This window comes from Pararge aegeria, chromosome 25 (genome assembly GCF_905163445.1).
Source record: "Pararge aegeria chromosome 25, ilParAegt1.1, whole genome shotgun sequence".
NCBI lineage: Eukaryota > Metazoa > Arthropoda > Insecta > Lepidoptera > Nymphalidae > Pararge > Pararge aegeria.
This window is the reverse complement of record NC_053204.1, coordinates 10,457,518-10,475,363: the sequence shown is the minus strand read 5'-3', so window position 1 is coordinate 10,475,363 and position 17,846 is coordinate 10,457,518. Positions and strand designations below refer to the sequence as shown.

General features: G+C 31.1%; 1 protein-coding gene and 1 pseudogene across 1 annotated transcript; both read left to right on the top strand.

Annotated features, from left to right (window-relative positions):
• The first annotated feature begins 3,851 nt into the window (after positions 1-3,851).
• Positions 3,852-5,104, top strand: LOC120634770. The gene is made up of 2 exons (XM_039905545.1): positions 3,852-5,006; positions 5,048-5,104. Exons 1-2 carry the CDS (start codon positions 3,852-3,854, stop codon positions 5,102-5,104), a joined length of 1,212 nt encoding a protein of 403 aa, XP_039761479.1.
• Positions 5,105-16,226: 11,122 nt separating this feature from the next.
• LOC120634769 lies at positions 16,227-17,536 on the top strand (annotated as a pseudogene).
• Positions 17,537-17,846: the final 310 nt, after the last annotated feature.

The window sequence follows — 17,846 nt, the reverse complement described above, 5'->3', positions numbered from 1 at the left end:
CTAACTCAGCAAGCATAACACAAAATACACTCTTTGTTTACTACCAAATTATGATTTAGCCGCTAAACAAAAGAAATTTAAAATAAAAAAGAGAAAAAAAAAACCCTAAAATAGGTACTTACATAACCATGAAAAAAAATAACTTAAAAAAATAAATAAGTGACTAACAATCTTGCCGTACTTTTAAAAGTTTTTTGAATTCATTTTTGAAACACGGGGCTGAGTGTCGAAAACTATCCAAGCCAGCACTTCCAACCAATTTATTGTAGGTAACAACTATTCTACACAATGGAGCGGATCTGCCCAGATTTGATGTAGCGATTCTAGGTCTGAACGTTAACTTATTCTTAATATGCATTGATGCGCGACCTTGCATTATGCTTTAGTACCGCTAATCGCAACCTGCTCATCAGATTTGGGCAATCGATCCCTCCGTCAATTTTTCTGTTTACTTTTCAGTAAAGAGAGATGCTTTCTGACAGTGACTACGCTTTGTATACATTCAGTAGATCAGCGTAGGTACTGTCCTTTTTTTTAAAATGTTGTCCTTGTATGCAAGGTGCCGTAAAAACGGAAAAACGTCTGGACTCTCTCTATCCTATTCATGTGTATTTGATAAAATTGGCTCCATGCAATAGAACAGTATTCAAGTTTCGTACAATCGAATTACATAGTGCTAGCTTGGTAGAAGACTTTTTAAATTCCTTTGTATTTCTAATGATGAATCCCAAGAATTTCAGAGATTTTTTAATCATATTATCCATATGTGGTATTTAACTTAATTTCTATTCATAATTACGCCAATATATTTTATTTGGTTTACTTTCTAATAATGGTAGCCATTGGTCGTAGCGTGATGTTATATAGCCTTCATTGATACTACCAACACAAAAAAAAATCGAAATCGTTACAGCATTTTCTGAGATTAGCGCGGTCAACCAAACAAACACAAAAGCTTGAAAATATTTCAACTATGCCTATCTAAAAAAACAAGCGCGGATTTTGAAAGACAAATGTGGATAAAATAGCGATGTTATCCTGTAGGAGCTGTTGGCTTTTCCGGGATAAAAATAAGCCTATGAGCTATTCCAGGATACGCATGCATTCGATCGTTGTCCCATATGGCTAGCGACGTGCTGTTATCTGTTTAAGAGTTTTGTCCTTTATCGCCGACAATATTCAGCAGATCTTCATTTTTTTAAATAATAAATAAATATACTACGACAATACACACATCGCCATCTAGCCCCAAAGTAAGCGTAGCTTGTGTTATGGGTACTAAGATGACTGATGAATATTTTTATGAATTATATATACATAAATACTTAGAAAATAACACCCAGACCCTGAAAAACACTTAATGCTCATCACACAAACATTTTCCAGTTGTGGGAATCGAACCCACGGCCTTGGACTCAGAAAGCAGGATCGCTGCCAACTGCGCCAGTCGGCAGTCAATTATCATTAAAATTAGACAATACATGCTTAATAGTACACACTTTAACATAAAAAAAGAATTATTAAAATCGATTCAAATTTAACGGAGCTATGAATTAAAATTGATAAAAAATTTCATCGTATTTCCCGGAGGAAAGTTTCGGGATAAAAAGTATCCTGTACCCGGATTCCGGTTGACCCGGAATATCAGGTACAACTCTACAAAATTTTATTTAAATCCGTTCAGTAATTTTCACGTGATGCCCGAACAGATAGATAGGCAGACATGCAGACGGACAAAAATTCAATAAAAATCTGTTTTGGACTCAGTATCGATTAAAAAACATCCCCCGGTAAACATTTTCAAAATATATTAAATGTACAGAAATCTTCCAGTTACAGATTTATTATAAGTAGGTCTAGATAGTCTTTGTGAGACAAAATAATATTCTCTTTATAAACAAAAAGCTGATATTAAGAATCAACTTAACAGAAACGGACATAAATGAGATATCTGCATATCGCCTGCGAAATAAAGGCGCAGAAATTATTTGTGGGGTTGAGTATACGCTTTTACAACATGATTCTTTAGGTAATTCTAGACCTACCGATGCATAATTTTAAAAATGTGTAAAAACACATCAACATCATCATCAATACAGCGAGGTTACATTTGATGAATTTCTTATTGAAATCACATTAAAAACAAACTGCTTTAATCGAAGCATGTCCAAAATTAAATGACCGCATAAATGACATAACAACATGCTGATACTGTCAAAACTGAAAAAAGTTCCAATTTGACGTTCCCATCTGAAATTTAAATTTGTCAATTTGCCCCCATTAACAAAAAGATCCGCCATTTATTGAATTCAAATTCAAATTCAAAATTCATTTATTTCAAGTAGGCCTAATATAAGCACTTTTGAAACGTCAAGTGTGTCTGTTTGTAGTGATTCTACCACCGGATACCATTGAATATGTTATGTTACAAAAAATGTGTTAAATGAAGAACCGCTCTACCGATTTTGTGCAAACTTCACATAAACCATCTATTTAATAGTCCGAACAAAGCCTAAACATTTGGTTGGATGGGTGAGCCCGTTCTTGAGTTATAAAATTACAACAAAAAGTGGCATTGATTTTTATATATATAATATACTAGCCGTTTCCAGCCCGCTTCGCTGAGCGAATTGAAAAAGGAAATAAATTACATTTTATGTTTCATTTTTATTTATTTTTTTCATATTTTTATTATTCTCCTTTTTTTATTTTTTTTATAAATAGGCCCCGCGGATAGAACTGTAAGCATCGATATTGTTTAGACTTACTCAAATTCCAAATTCCATCGATTTAGCCTGTATCTTTCATCCAGGTGATTTTTCTCACTAATATTCATTGTATCTTTCAATGTGCAATCATTATAACATTTCCGTGCCTTTCTTCCAAAAATTAATAATAATTGACATGAAGAAAAAAATTTGAAATGAGCATTGAAAGTTTAAGTTAAAGTCATTGCAAGTCTCATATGTGAAGTTGAAATCTGTCTCGGTTCAAGTGCGACGAATTTTCTGTTAACTAAAATTTTCTCCGTGACATCAATTTTTTATAGAAAATTAATTGTGCATGTTTTTTATGAATTCTATGGGAATAAGTAACTAAATTTCTTTTCCACATCTCATGTGCTTGGAAAATGCATTCATTTTAATCTGTTACATTTCCGCGATCCCGCAATAAAAGAATTCGTCGGTTATGTAGTCTGCAAAAGTAAAATGAATGTAAAATTCTTAGTCCGTTGATTGGATAGCTACATGTAAAGTTAAGTTTTTGAAACCTCTCAATGACTTTTTCTCCGCTGCCAAAAAGACGATTGTTGTAAGGAAATACACGAATATCCCTACATACACGAAGATCCCCACCAAATTTGGAGTCTGTAGAAGTTACAGGTTAGAAATAAAAATTTTAGATTTTAACACCCACCCCCGCAATTCCTGTCGGAAGTAGACTTTATTGAAATCCATTTTGAGATGTTCTTTATGTGAATAATAAAAGATTCCTACCATATTTAGAATTTTTAGAAGCTATATTTCGAAATTGAAATTTTTTATTGTTAACACCCACCCCCGCGAACCTTATTGGAGGTGATTCATTGTAAAATCCGCTCGAAGATCATTTTTATATTACATATAGAACACTCTCACTAAATTTGGAGTCTATATGAGCTATCGCTTGGAAATTGAAAATTTTCATTGTTAACGCCCCCGCAATCTTCTTTGGGGTGGGATATCGTAAAATTTGTTCATAAATCATTTTTACATCACTTATATCAGTCTTATCAGTTGCGCGAGCGCCGCGCCCCGTATCGGTCGTGTGCAGTGTGCCTGCTGTACGGCGGCGCTGCAGGTTTTTGAAAAATGACGTTATCGTGCAATAATTGTAGGGTCGTAATATGTGAATTATTAACGTACGTAAAAGCAAAATTGTCTGTGGCTGATGAAGACAGCATTGTGAGGATTTGTGCCGCGACCTTCTCATTGGAGGAGATCGAGGAAAGTTATAAATTGCTCGTCGATTCCCTACCGCAGGATCTGCGTAAAACTGCGAGGAGAGGAAAAGGCAAAGAAAACCGTTTTTTAAACGACATAATCAGTCTTTTTAAGGGCACTGACCCTGATGTTTTGCCAGTGTTTGTAGCGAGAGACTTAGATAAGTTACCCCCGATTACGTTTGACCACCTTGACGTCTCAAAACTACTCAAGGATCTGGCCGTTGTGCAGGCCGAGATAAAAGATATTAAGTCGTCATATGTAACTATCGACCAGCTGGAAAAAGTGAGAACTGAGTGCCAAAGTTACCGATATACATCGCCGCCCTTCTCAGCTGCAAAGGTGAATATGAAAAGAGGCGCATATCGGGACAGTGGGCCCATTGGATTGTCGCAACTCGATGATACGATCATTACAAATCACAGCGATCGTCCTAACGTTGAGTCGTCATCTCCGAGAGATCTTAGTTTAAACTATAGGAGCATAAATTATATGGAAGGTAGTGCGGCGGATAGTTATAAATCTCAACGTATCCGGAGCGGCGAAGGCGCGCGCGCGGCGGAGCAGGTGAGCGCCGAGGGCGCGGGCGGCGCGGGTGATGTGTCATCGCAACCAGAGGTGAGTGCGCTGAGCGCTCAGACGGCCAGCGAGACGGCTCCGATCCGGGCAGCGGGTGTGTTGTCGTTCGCTGAGGTGACTAAGACGGAAGGCGAGTGGAATGTTGTACAGCGTCGGAAACCGAAAACGAGATCGTATCGTTACCAGGGAGTCGCGGGGGTCTCCAATGACGAGAATTGTAACTTTAAAGCCGTCGAAAGAAAAGTCCCAATTTTTATTACCATGATACACAAAGACACCACGGAGAAGGATATTATGGATTACGTCTATAACAAAACGAAAGAGCATATCAATCTCGAAAAGATTTCCTTTTTACGAGGAAACAAGGACTATAACGCGTACAAATTTTTTGTATCAGAGCGGAAAATAGAAATATTTTTAGATGCAACACTCTGGCCGGAGGGAGTAATATTCAGGCGTTTCGTCAATTTCAAGCGAAATAACAGCAGTGGTGCGAACGGGGTGGCGACGAATACCGTGAACGGCCCTACCCCGACTGTTAATGGATAAAAGATTCACCTGTAATTTAGTAAGCTTCAACTGTAAAAGTATAAAGCGCTCAGTTGACAATGTGAGGCTTTTGTGTCAGTCGGCGAGTGTGATAGCACTTCAAGAAACGTGGTTATTTGGGCATGATATTCAGTTTCTTAGCGGGATTGATGAGCGTTTCGGCAGCACGGGCACTTCTGCTATGGATGCGGCGGCGGGCATGGTGTGCGGCCGGCCTTATGGAGGTGTAGCGCTGCTATGGAATAAAAGTGTTTTCCAAAATGTGTCGGTCGTGTGTTGTGATAATCCACGAATATGTGCCATAAAAATAGTGATGGGCGATAGGTCTATTTTAGTGTTTAGTATTTATATGCCTACAGATAAAATAGTGAACCTTACGGAATTCACTGATTGCCTCAGTTCGGTGAGTGCTATTATTAACAGTATGAACGTAGAATGTGTTTACATCCTTGGCGACTTTAACGCCCATCCGAATGAACGTTTTTATAACGAGCTGACGTGTTTTTGTGACGAGCAAGAGTGGTCATGTGTGGATGTACAGATTTTAGGCATAAGGTCGGACACATACACGTTTGTGAGTGAAGCCCACGGGTCGAGGCGGTGGCTTGATCACTGCGTGACGACCAACTCGGCTTATTCGTCAATTTCCAATGTATATGTAAAGTACGATGTGTATTGGTCCGACCATTATCCGTTGATTATTGAGTGTGACTTGGATATGGTTAAACCAAAGTTGACGAGTGTATGTAACATGCCGAGCGAGATTCTATGGGGAGATAGAAAACCGGAAGAAATAGTGATGTATACTAAACTATGTCATGAAAAATTAAAAGATATTGATTTTCCCGAGGAATTTCGTTCGTGTAGTGATTGTGTTTGCGGGCGTATCGATCACACATTACTTATTGATAAATTGTATAGCGACATTGTAAATGTTCTGTCTGTGGCTGCCACTGAATCCAAAACTGTAAGATCGCGCGTTGGGAAGCGTCCTGTGGCGGGGTGGAACAGGTATGTTCGCGATGCACATAGGGAGGCTAGGTCGAAGTTTTTAATATGGGTCTGGTGGGGTAAACCAAAATATGGTAGGGTCTATGTCGACATGCATCGAAGTCGCAGTCTATTTAAGTCACGCTTAAGGTGGTGTCAGAACCACAGCGAACAAATAAGGATGAATATCTTGGCTTCACAGCATGCGAAAAATGATTTTCGTAACTTTTGGAAATCCACCAATAAATCAAACGGTAGGCCTGGTCTACCAGTGAGCGTGAATGGTATTAATGAGCATAGTCTTATAGCAGACATGTTTAAAGAACATTTCACAGTGACTTCACCGTTGGGACCATCACAGTCCGTCAGTGATGAGTGTACGTGTGGCCAGGTGATTGGAATCCGTTTTACAGCTAAGGATGTCAAGAATGCTATAACTTCTATGTCGCGTGGAAAGTCTCCTGGCCATGACGGGCTGAGTATTGAACATCTGCAGCATGCTGGTCCTCACTTACCTAGAGTACTTTCCATGTTGTTCAACTTATGTATTGCGCATTCGTACTTACCCGCTGCACTGATGAGAACTGTGGTGGTGCCAATTGTGAAAAACAAAACTGGGGACATATCTGATAAAGCCAACTACAGGCCTATCTCACTTGGCGCGGTTGTGGCGAAAGTGCTTGACAGTTTGCTTGACATCCAGCTGGATAAACATATAATCCTACACGACAATCAGTTTGGCTTCAGGCCAGGTTTATCAACAGAGTCGGCCATATTATGTTTAAAGCAAACTGTAAAGTACTATACGGACAGACGAACGCCTATTTATGCGTGTTTTCTGGACCTTAGCAAGGCATTTGACCTGGTAAGTTACGATATCCTATGGCAGAAATTGAAAGACACCGGTCTGCCCGAAGAAGTTACTAGGATCTTCAAATATTGGTATCGAAACCAGGTCAATGTCGTGAGATGGTCTGAATCGTATTCGCAGCCATATAGGTTAGGGTGCGGCGTGCGACAGGGGGGCTTAACTTCCCCTAAGCTCTTTAACCTTTATGTCAACGCACTGATGGAGTCGCTTAGCACTACGCATGTTGGTTGCCATATTGACGGAGTATGTCTCAACAACATCAGTTACGCAGATGACATGGTGTTGCTCAGTGCTTCTGTTTGTGGCTTGGCTAAATTGTTAAGCATGTGTGAAAGCTACGCTCGCAGTCACGGGTTAACGTATAATGTAAAAAAAAGCGAATGCATGGTCTTTCAGGCCAAAGGGAAACCAGTGCCCTCAAACGTACCACCCATTAAGTTATACGGTACCCCCTTAAAGAGGGTGTTTCAGTTCAAATACCTAGGGCATCTGGTGTCTTTTGACCTGAAAGACGATGCTGACATAGAGAGAGAACGCAGGGCATTGTCTATTAGAGCGAACATGATCGCTCGCAGGTTTGCTCGTTGTACTATTCCTGTAAAAGTAACGCTCTTTAGAGCTTACTGCACTTCTTTTTACACGAGTAGCCTGTGGGTGGACTACACGCAGAAACAGTACAATGCCCTGCGTGTCCAGTACAATAATGCATTCAGGATGCTATTGGGCCTGCCTCGTTACTGCAGCGCGTCGGGTATGTTCGCGGATGCGCATGTGGATTGCTTTTATACCACCATGCGTAAGCGGTGCACATCCCTGGTGCGCAGGGTAAGGGCTAGTTCCAATGCCATCCTGAGGGCATTTGCTGACTGGTTTGATTGTCAGTACCTGAACCATTGTCATATGGTGCACATGCTGACTAATCAAGCCTGTCTTAGATATAGTATTTGGATTAAGTAATTAGATAGATATAAGATCACTAACATTAGTTTTAAGGTGTGTTATTACTAACAATTATGATCAACTTTATGGTCGAAGTAAAGGATTTTTATTTTTATTTTTTTTTTTTTATTTTTATAGAAAATTCCTACAAAATTTGGAGCTTGTAGGAGCTTTAGCTGGAAAATTAATAATATTAATTGTTAATACCCACCCCCGCAACCCCCTGTGGGGTGAGCTATCGTAAAATTCGTTCATAGCCTATTTCTACACCTCTTACAGAAGATTCCTACCAAATTTGAAGTCTATAGGAGCTATAGTTTAAAAACGGGAATTGTTCATTGTTAACGCCCCCGCAATCCCCTTTGGGGAATGAATTTCTTAAAATCTATTCATAGCTGACCTCTACATAGCAAAAGTAATATTCCTACCAAGTTTCACGTTTCTAAGTCTTATGATTCCCGAGATTTCGTTGTGAGTGACTATATAGATGGGAATTCTTCGATTATCATCGAAATTTTTAACTTTTTATCGGGCTTTTTTAAAATTTTCTTACATACAAAACTTTCTCCTGACAATTCTGAAGATAAAAAAAAGCCCAATTGGTCCAGCCGTTCTCCACTACCGTGAGTAGATTCTTAGCTGAATGTAAAAGAACATTATCCGTTCAGTAAACTCCGATGAAATCCATGAAAACAAAAGAATCAAGAGAAAACGTTTTTATTAGCGGGATAAATGTTCATAAAAGTAAAACAGCAATAAAAAAATGAAGGAACGTTAGAATTCGAAAAATAAATAGCCATAAACCATCTAGGAAAAATTTCGCATCGAATGGTGGTAGTTTCATGTCGATACGATCAGTGGTTTAGGCGTGATTGAGCCTCAAACGAAGACCATTTTCATCATTATATATATATAAGATTGTTTTTATTAGCGGGATAAATGTTCATAAAAGTAAAACAGCAATAAAAAAATGAAGGAATGTTGGAATTCAAAAAATAGATAGCCATAAACCATCTAGGAAAAATTTCGCATCGAATGGTGGTAGTTTCATGTCGATACGATCAGTGGTTTAGGCGTGATTGAGCCTCAAACGAAGACCATTTTCATTATATATATATAGATAAGATTGTTTTTATTAGCGGGATAAATGTTCATAAAAGTAAAACAGCAATAAAAAAATGAAGGAATGTTGGAATTCAAAAAATAGATAGCCATAAACCATCTAGGAAAAATTTCGCATCGAATGGTGGTAGTTTCATGTCGATACGAGCAGTGGTTTAGGCGTGATTGAGCCTCAAACAAAGACCATTTTCATCATTATATATATATAAGATTGTTTTTATTAGCGGGATAAATGTTCATAAAAGTAAAACAGCAATAAAAAAATGAAGGAATGTTGGAATTCAAAAAAATAGATAGCCATAAACCATCTAGGAAAAATTTCGCATCGAATGGTGGTAGTTTCATGTCGATACGATCAGTGGTTTAGGCGTGATTGAGCCTCAAACGAAGACCATTTTCATTTTATATATATAGATAGATTTAAGTACATAATGTATATAAGTAAAAAATTTACTTAAGTATATAATGTATTTAAGTAAATACTGTATTTAAGTATATAATGAAAATAAGTATATAATGTATTTAAGTAAATAATGCACTTAAGTATATAATGTACTTAAGTATATAATGTACTAAAGCATATAATGTTCTTAAGTATATAATGTACTTAAGTATATAATGTTACAAGTGATATAATGTATTTAAGTAAATAATGTACTTAAGTATATAATGTTATAAGGTATATAATGTATTTAAGTAACTAATGTACTTAAGTATATAATGTATTGAAGTATATAATGTACTTGAGTAAATAATGTACTTAAGTATATAATGTATTAAAGTATATAATGTATTTAAGTATATAATGTACTTAAGTGTATAATGTATTGAAGTATATAATATATTAAAGTATATAATGTATTTAGTAAATAATGTACTTAAATAAATAATGTACTAAAGCATATAATGTTCTTAAGTATATAATGTATTCGAGTATATAATGTTATAAGGTATATAAAGTATTTAAGTAAATAATGTACTTAAGTATATAGTATTATAAGGTATATAATGTATTTAAGTATATAATGTACTTAAGTATATAATGTTATAAGGTATATAATATACTAAAGTAAATAATGAACTTAAGTATATAATGTTTTTAAGTAACTAATGTACTTAAGAATATAATGTACTTTAGTATATAATGTACTTAAGTATATAATGTATTTTAGTATATAATGTACTTAAGTATATAATGTATTGAAGTATATAATGTAATTTAGTATATAATGTACTTAAGTATATAATGTACTTAAATAAATAGTGTACTTAAGTATATAATGTATTTAAGTATATAATGTGTATAAGTAAATAATCTACTTAAGTATATAATGTTATAAGGTATATAATGTACTGAAGGCAATAATGTACTTAAGTATATAATGTTACAAGTGATATAATGTATTTAAGTAAATAATGTACTTAAGTATATAATGTTATAAGGTATATAATGTATTTAAGTATATAATGTATTGAAGTAAATAATGTATTAAAGAAAATAATGTGCTTAAGTATATAATGTTATAAGGTATATAATGTATTTAAGTAAATAATGTACTTAAGTATATAATGTAAATAAGTAAATAATGTACTTAAGTATAAAATGTACTTAAGTATATAATGTATTTAAGTATATAATGTATTTAAGTAAATAATGTACATAAGTATATAATGTACTTAAGTATATAATGTATTAAGTATATAATGTATTAAAGAAAATAATATGCTTAAGTATATAATGTACTTGAGTAAATAATGTATTAAAGTAAATAATTTACTTAAGTATATTATGTATTTATGTATATAATGAATTTAAGTAAATAATGTACCTAAGTATATAATAAACTTAAGTATATAATATACTTAAGTATATAATGTACTTAAGTACTTAATGTACTTAAATATATAATGTATTGAAGTATATAATTTATTTAAGGATATAATGTATTAAATAAAATAATGTGCTTAAGTATATAATGTTATAAGGTATATAATGTATTTAAGTAAATAATGTACTTAAGTATATAATGTACTTAAGTATATAATGTATTAAAGTATATAATGTATTTAAGTATATTATGTATTTAAGTAAATAATGTACCTAAGTATATAATGTATTAAAGTATATAATGTATTTTAGTAAACAATGTACTTAAGTATATAATGTATTTAAGTATATAATGTACTTAAGTAAATAGTGAACCTAAGTATATAATGTACTTAAGTAATGTATATAAGTATATAATGTACTTAAGTAAATAATGTACTTAAGTATATAATGTACTTTAGTATATTATGTATTAAAGTATATAATGTTATTAGGTACATAATGTATTTAAGAATATAATGTTAATAAGTAACTAGTGTAATTAAGTTTATAATGTATTTAAGTATACAATGTAAATAAGTAAATAATGTACTTAAGTATATAATGTATTGAAGTATATAATGTATTAAAGTATATAATGTATTAAAGTAAATAATGTATTTTAGTATTTTTAAAGTATATAATGTACTTAAGTATATAATTTACTTAAGTATTTAATATACTTTAGTATATAATGTATTAAAGTATATAATGTTATTAGGTACATAATGTATTTAAGTATATAATGTTAATAAGTAACTAGTGTAATTAAGTTTATAATTTATTTAAGTATACAATGTAAATAAGTAAATAATGTACTTAAGTATATAATGTATTGAAGTATATAATGTATTAAAGTAAATAATGTATTTTAGTATATAATGTACTTAAGTATAAAATGTATTGAAGTATATAATGTATTTAAGTAAATAATGTACCTAAGTATATAATGAATCTAAGTATATAATGTACTCAAGTATATATTGTACTCAAGTATATAATGTTTTTAAGTATTTAAGTATATAAGTATATAATGTATTAAAGAAAATAGTGTACTTAAGTATATAATGTACTTAAGTATATAATGTTACAAGTGATATAATGTATTTAAGTAAATAATGTACTTAAGTATATAATGTTATAAGGTATATAATGTATTTAAGTATATAAGTATATAATGTATTGAAGTATATAATGTATTAAAGAAAATAATGTGCTTAAGTATATAATGTTATAAGGTATATAATGTATTTAAGTAAATAATGTACCTAAGTATATAATATACTTAAGTATATAATGTACTTAAGTATATACTGTACTAAAGTTTAAATGTGTTTAAGTATAGAATGTATTAAAGTATATAATATACTTAAGTATATAATGTAGTGAAGTATATAATGTATTAAGGTATATAATGTATTTTAGTATATAATGTACTTAAGTATAAAATGTATTTAAGTATATAATGTATTTAAGTAAATAATGAACCTAAGTATATAATATACTTAAGTAAATAATGTACTTAAGTATATAATGTTATAAGGTATATAATGTATTTAAGTATATAAGTATATAATGTATTGAAGTATATAATGTATTAAAGAAAATAATGTGCTTAAGTATATAATGTTATAAGGTATATAATGTATTTAAGTTAATAATGTACCTAAGTATATAATGTACTTAAGTATATAATGTACTTAAGTATATACTGTACTTAAGTTTAAATGTGTTTAAGTATAGAATGTATTAAAGTATATAATATACTTAAGTATATAATGTAGTGAAGTATAAAATGTATTAAAGTATATAATGTATTTTAGTAAATAATGTACTGAAATAAATAATGTACTTAAGTATATAATGTACTAAAGTATATAATGTTATTAGGTATATAATGTATTTAAGTATATAATGTAAATAAGTAATTAATGTACTTAAGTATTTAATGAACTTAAGTATATAATGTACTTAAGTATATAATGTATTTAAGTATATAATGTTCTTAAGTATTTAATGAACCTAAGTATATAATGTATTTTAGTATATAATGTACTTTAGTATATGATGTACTTAAGTATATAATGTATTGAAGTATATAATGTATTGAAGTAAATAATGTATTTAAGTATATAATGTATTTTAGTTAATAATGTACTTAAGTATATAATGTTATTAGGTATATAATGTATTTAAGTATATAATGTTAATAAATAAATAGTGTAATTAAGTTTATAATGTATTTAAGTATATAATGTATTAAAGTATATAATGTATTAAAGTAAATAATGTATTTTAGTATATAATGTACTTAAGTATAAAATGTATTTAAGTATATAATGTATTTAAGTAAATAATGAACCTAAGTATATAATATACTTAAGTATATAATGTACTTAAGTATATAATGTATTAAAGTAAATAATGTGCTTAAGTATATAATGTACTTAAGTATATAATGTTATAAGGTATATAATGTATTTAAGTATATAATGTAAATAAGTATATAATGTAAATAAGTAAATAATGTACTTAAGTATAAAATGTACTTAAGTATATAATGTATTTAAGTATATAATGTATTTAAGTAAATAATGTACATAAGTATATAATGTACTTAAGTATATAATGTATTAAGTATATAATGTATTAAAGTATATAATGTATTGAAGTATATAATGTATTAAAGTATATAATGTACTTAAGTATATAATGTATTAAAGTATATAATGTATTGAAGTATATAATGTTTAAAAGTAAATAATGTAAATAAGTAAATAATGTACTTAAGTATATATTGTATTAAAGTATATAATGTCGTAAGTATATAATGTGTATAAGTAAATAATGTACTTAAGTATATAATGTTATAAGGTATATAATGTACTGAAGTAAATAATGAACTTAAGTACATAATGTACTTAAGTATATAATGTACTTAAGTATATAATATACCAAAGTATATAATGTACCTAATTATATAATAAACTTAAGTATATAATGTATTTAAGTATATAATGTAATTAAGTAAATAATGTTCTTAAGTATATAATGAACTTAAGTATATAATGTACTTAAGTATATAATGTATTAAAGTATATAATGTATTTTAGTATATTATGTACTTAAGTATATAATATTCTTTAGTATATAATGTACTTTAGTATATAATGTACCTAAGTACAATGTACTTAAGTAAATAATGTATTGAAGTATATAATGTATTTAAGTAAATAATGTACTTAAGTATATAATGTACTTAAGTATATAATGTACTTAAGTATATAATGTTATAAGGTATATAATGTATTGAAGTATATAATGTAAAAAAGTAAATAATGTATTAAAGAAAATAATGTGCTTTAGTATATAATGTATTAAAGTAAATAATGTTATGTTATGTATAATGTTATAAGGTATATAATGTATTTAAGTATATAATGTTTTTAAGTATATAATGTACTTAAGTAAATAATGAACCTAAGTATATAATGTACTTAAGTATATAATGTGCTTAAGTATATAATGTACTTAAGTTTATAATGTACTTAAGTATATAATGTATTAAAGTAAATAATGTACTTAAATATATAATGTTATAAGGTATATAATGTATTTAAGTAAATAATGTACTTAAGTATATAATGTACTTAAGTATTTAATGTATTTAAGTTTATTATGTATTTAAGTAAATTATGTACCTAAGTATATAATGTACCTAAGTATATAATAAACTTAAGTATATAATATACTTAAGTATATAATGTACTTAAGTACTTAATGTACTTAAATATATAATGTATTGAAGTATATAATTTATTTAAGGATATAATGTATTAAATAAAATAATGTGCTTAAGTATATAATGTTATAAGGTATATAATGTATTTAAGTAAATAATGTACTTAAGTATATAATGTACTTAAGTATATAATGTATTAAAGTATATAATGTATTTAAGTATATTATGTATTTAAGTAAATAATGTACCTAAGTATATAATGTACCTAAGTATATTATATACTCAAGTATATAATGTATTTAAGTATATAATGTACTTAAGTAAATAATGTACTTAAGTATATAATGTACTTAAGTATATAATGTACTTTAGTATATAATGTATTAAAGTATATAATGTATTTTAGTATATAATGTACTTAAGTAAATAATGTATTGAAGTATATAATGTATTAAAGTATATAATGTACTTAAGTATATAATGTATTAAAGAAAATAATATGCTTAAGTATATAATGTACTTGAGTAAATAATGTATTAAAGTAAATAATTTACTTAAGTATATTATGTATTTATGTATATAATGAATTTAAGTAAATAATGTACTTAAGTATATAATGTTATAAGGTATATAATGTATTTAAGTATATAATGTATTTAAGTATATAATGTAAATAAGTAAATAATGTACTTAAGTATATAATTTACTTAAGTATATAATGTATTGAAGTATATAATGTACTTAAGTATATAATGTATTTAAGTATATATTGTATTTAAGTAAATAATGTACATAAGTATATAATGTACCTAAGTATATAATGTACTTAAGTATATTATGTACTTAAGTATATAATGTATTAAAGTATATAATGTATAAAAGTAAATAATATACTTAAGTATATAATGTATTGAAGTATATAATGTATTAAAGTATATATTGTATTGAAGTATATAATGTAGTGAAGTATATAATGTATTTAAGTATATTATGTATTTAAGTAAATAATGTACCTAAGTATATAATGTACCTAAGTATATAATGTACTTAAGTATATAATGTATATAAGTATATAATGTACTTAAGTAAATAATGTACTTAAGTATTTAATGTTATAAGATATATAATAAGTAACTATAGTCGTAAAAATGTTTTAGGCCCGTTTTGAAATTTGTCATCGCGACGTAACTAGTTATGGAACCATAGACTCGGGACTCGATATTCACGATAAATCTATTGAAGTTTGTATCAGTACTTGATTGATATTATATTTCGTCGCTTCATTCTTCAGATATAATAAACAACATGTAGTCCTTTTACTCTGCAGGCAACATTTCGCACATTTAGTAATAAGTAGGTAGTATTACTTTTTTTTTTTTTTTTTGTTTTCTTGTGGGTAGGCTCTGCGACTAGTCGTCATTCTTTTTCCGTGCGAGGCAACAAGCACACGCTTCTGAAATGCCTAAACGAAGTGCTGAGGAAAAAATAAAATATTACAGTGAAAAAATTAAAAAGCTTGAGAAAAAAAATGAGAAAAAACATCGACGTGTAATCTTATACTCATCGTCGGATTCCGAAGACAATATGGGTAAGTGCTTTATCAATACTTTACAGTGTGTGATTCTTTGATGTGCGTAAAGCGTCTAGTAGGCTTTCCTGGCGGTTAACTGCGGGTTAACACGAAGGACAAGCATGACGCCAAAAGTGATCCCGATGGTTGAGCCGGGTCGACTTAACTTAAAACGTAAAGGTATCTGTAAGCTTTCCTGGCGGTTAACTGCGGGTTAACACGATGGTTAAGCGGATGCCAAAAACCTAAACTCTTGTTTGTTCCAAATATTTAAATCTGTAACATTGCTAATATATAGCAGTACCTACATAAAAAAAAAAAAAAAAAAAAAGTTTTAAGTTTATCGTTTTCTTTTCTTAGAAAATGGAACACAAGAGTCAAATGAGCATAATGACGCACCACCATTGTTACCTCATTCGCCGACACCATCGTCTCAGTCGGCACAGCGTTCGGGAGCTCTGCCTCCATCGACTTGCGAACATGTAGATGAGATTGTCCCATCGTCGCAAGACGTATGCACAGAGGCGATGCCGGAACTCGAACCAGAGTTATTGCAAGCACTGGGGGACGCAGTGGACGATATTCCGATTTATGGCCCTGACATCCATGGCAAATTGGCGCAGCGATGGCTCCCAATCTTAAAAAAGGGCCTTCAAGCGGAAATAAAAGAAAAGCTTTTAAAGGAGTATGTGGCTCCAGATAATTGTAAACTGTTAAAAGCCCCAACCTTAAATCCAGAAATATCTGCCGCTGTCGCGGATATTGTAAGGGCCCGGGACAGAAAGCTCCAGACAAGGCAGGATCAGCTGGGCCTAGGTATAACAGCTATAAACAAAGCGATGACTTTGTTATTGACCGGCGATGACAAGGTACAAGCTGTAAAAATTTTATCGGATAGCTGTCGAATACTTACTGATCTTCACTTTACTGAGACGCAAGTAAGATCGAAGCTCATTACTCCGGGACTGGATAAATCCTTTCTGGATAATCCTTAAACCATGAGCGGGATGAAACCCTTTTCGGAAATACATTACCGGACAAAATCAAAGCTTCGAAGGCAATTGAAAGGCAAGGCCTTCAAATTAAAAAAGTCCCCAATCCGAAAGCGTCGACACCGAGTTCTTCCTTTGCAGCCGCTCGCCCTCGTCCTCAGGGAAACTGGTCCGGCCCCTCTCGCTACCAGTCGTTCAGCAGGGGGGGGCGGGCAGGATCGTACCGAACTCAATATCGCCGCGCGCCGGCGTCCATGCCACCGCCGTCAACGCGGAATTCAACTTCGAGCACAATGCACCCTGTCAACAAGCGTGCCCCAACACGGCACTAACACAGGTACACGCTGGCAGGCTGCGGCATTACTATCCTTGTTGGCTTAGGGTTACTAAAAATCCCATTGTTTTAGATTGGGTGCACAATGGTTATTGTATACCATTCACTCGTGAAGTAGTGCAAAATAACCCCCCTCATAATTCCTTCTCAATCGGAGAAAAACAAGAAATGGCACTAGCCATAAGGAATTTATTAGAATTAGGTGCTATTAATGAGTGTAAACCTCGAAGAGATCAGTTTATTTCTAACATCTTTTTAGCACAAAAATCTAATGGTGGTCATAGATTTATTCTCAATCTAAAACAATT

Bases quoted from the DNA above. Each gene is read 5' to 3' on its own strand.
- LOC120634770 (XM_039905545.1), top strand. From the start codon at position 3,852: ATGACGTTATCGTGCAATAATTGTAGGGTCGTAATATGTGAATTATTA. The intron at 5,007-5,047 runs GTAATATTCAGG...GCGAAATAACAG, and splicing joins CAACACTCTGGCCGGAGGGA to CAGTGGTGCGAACGGGGTGG.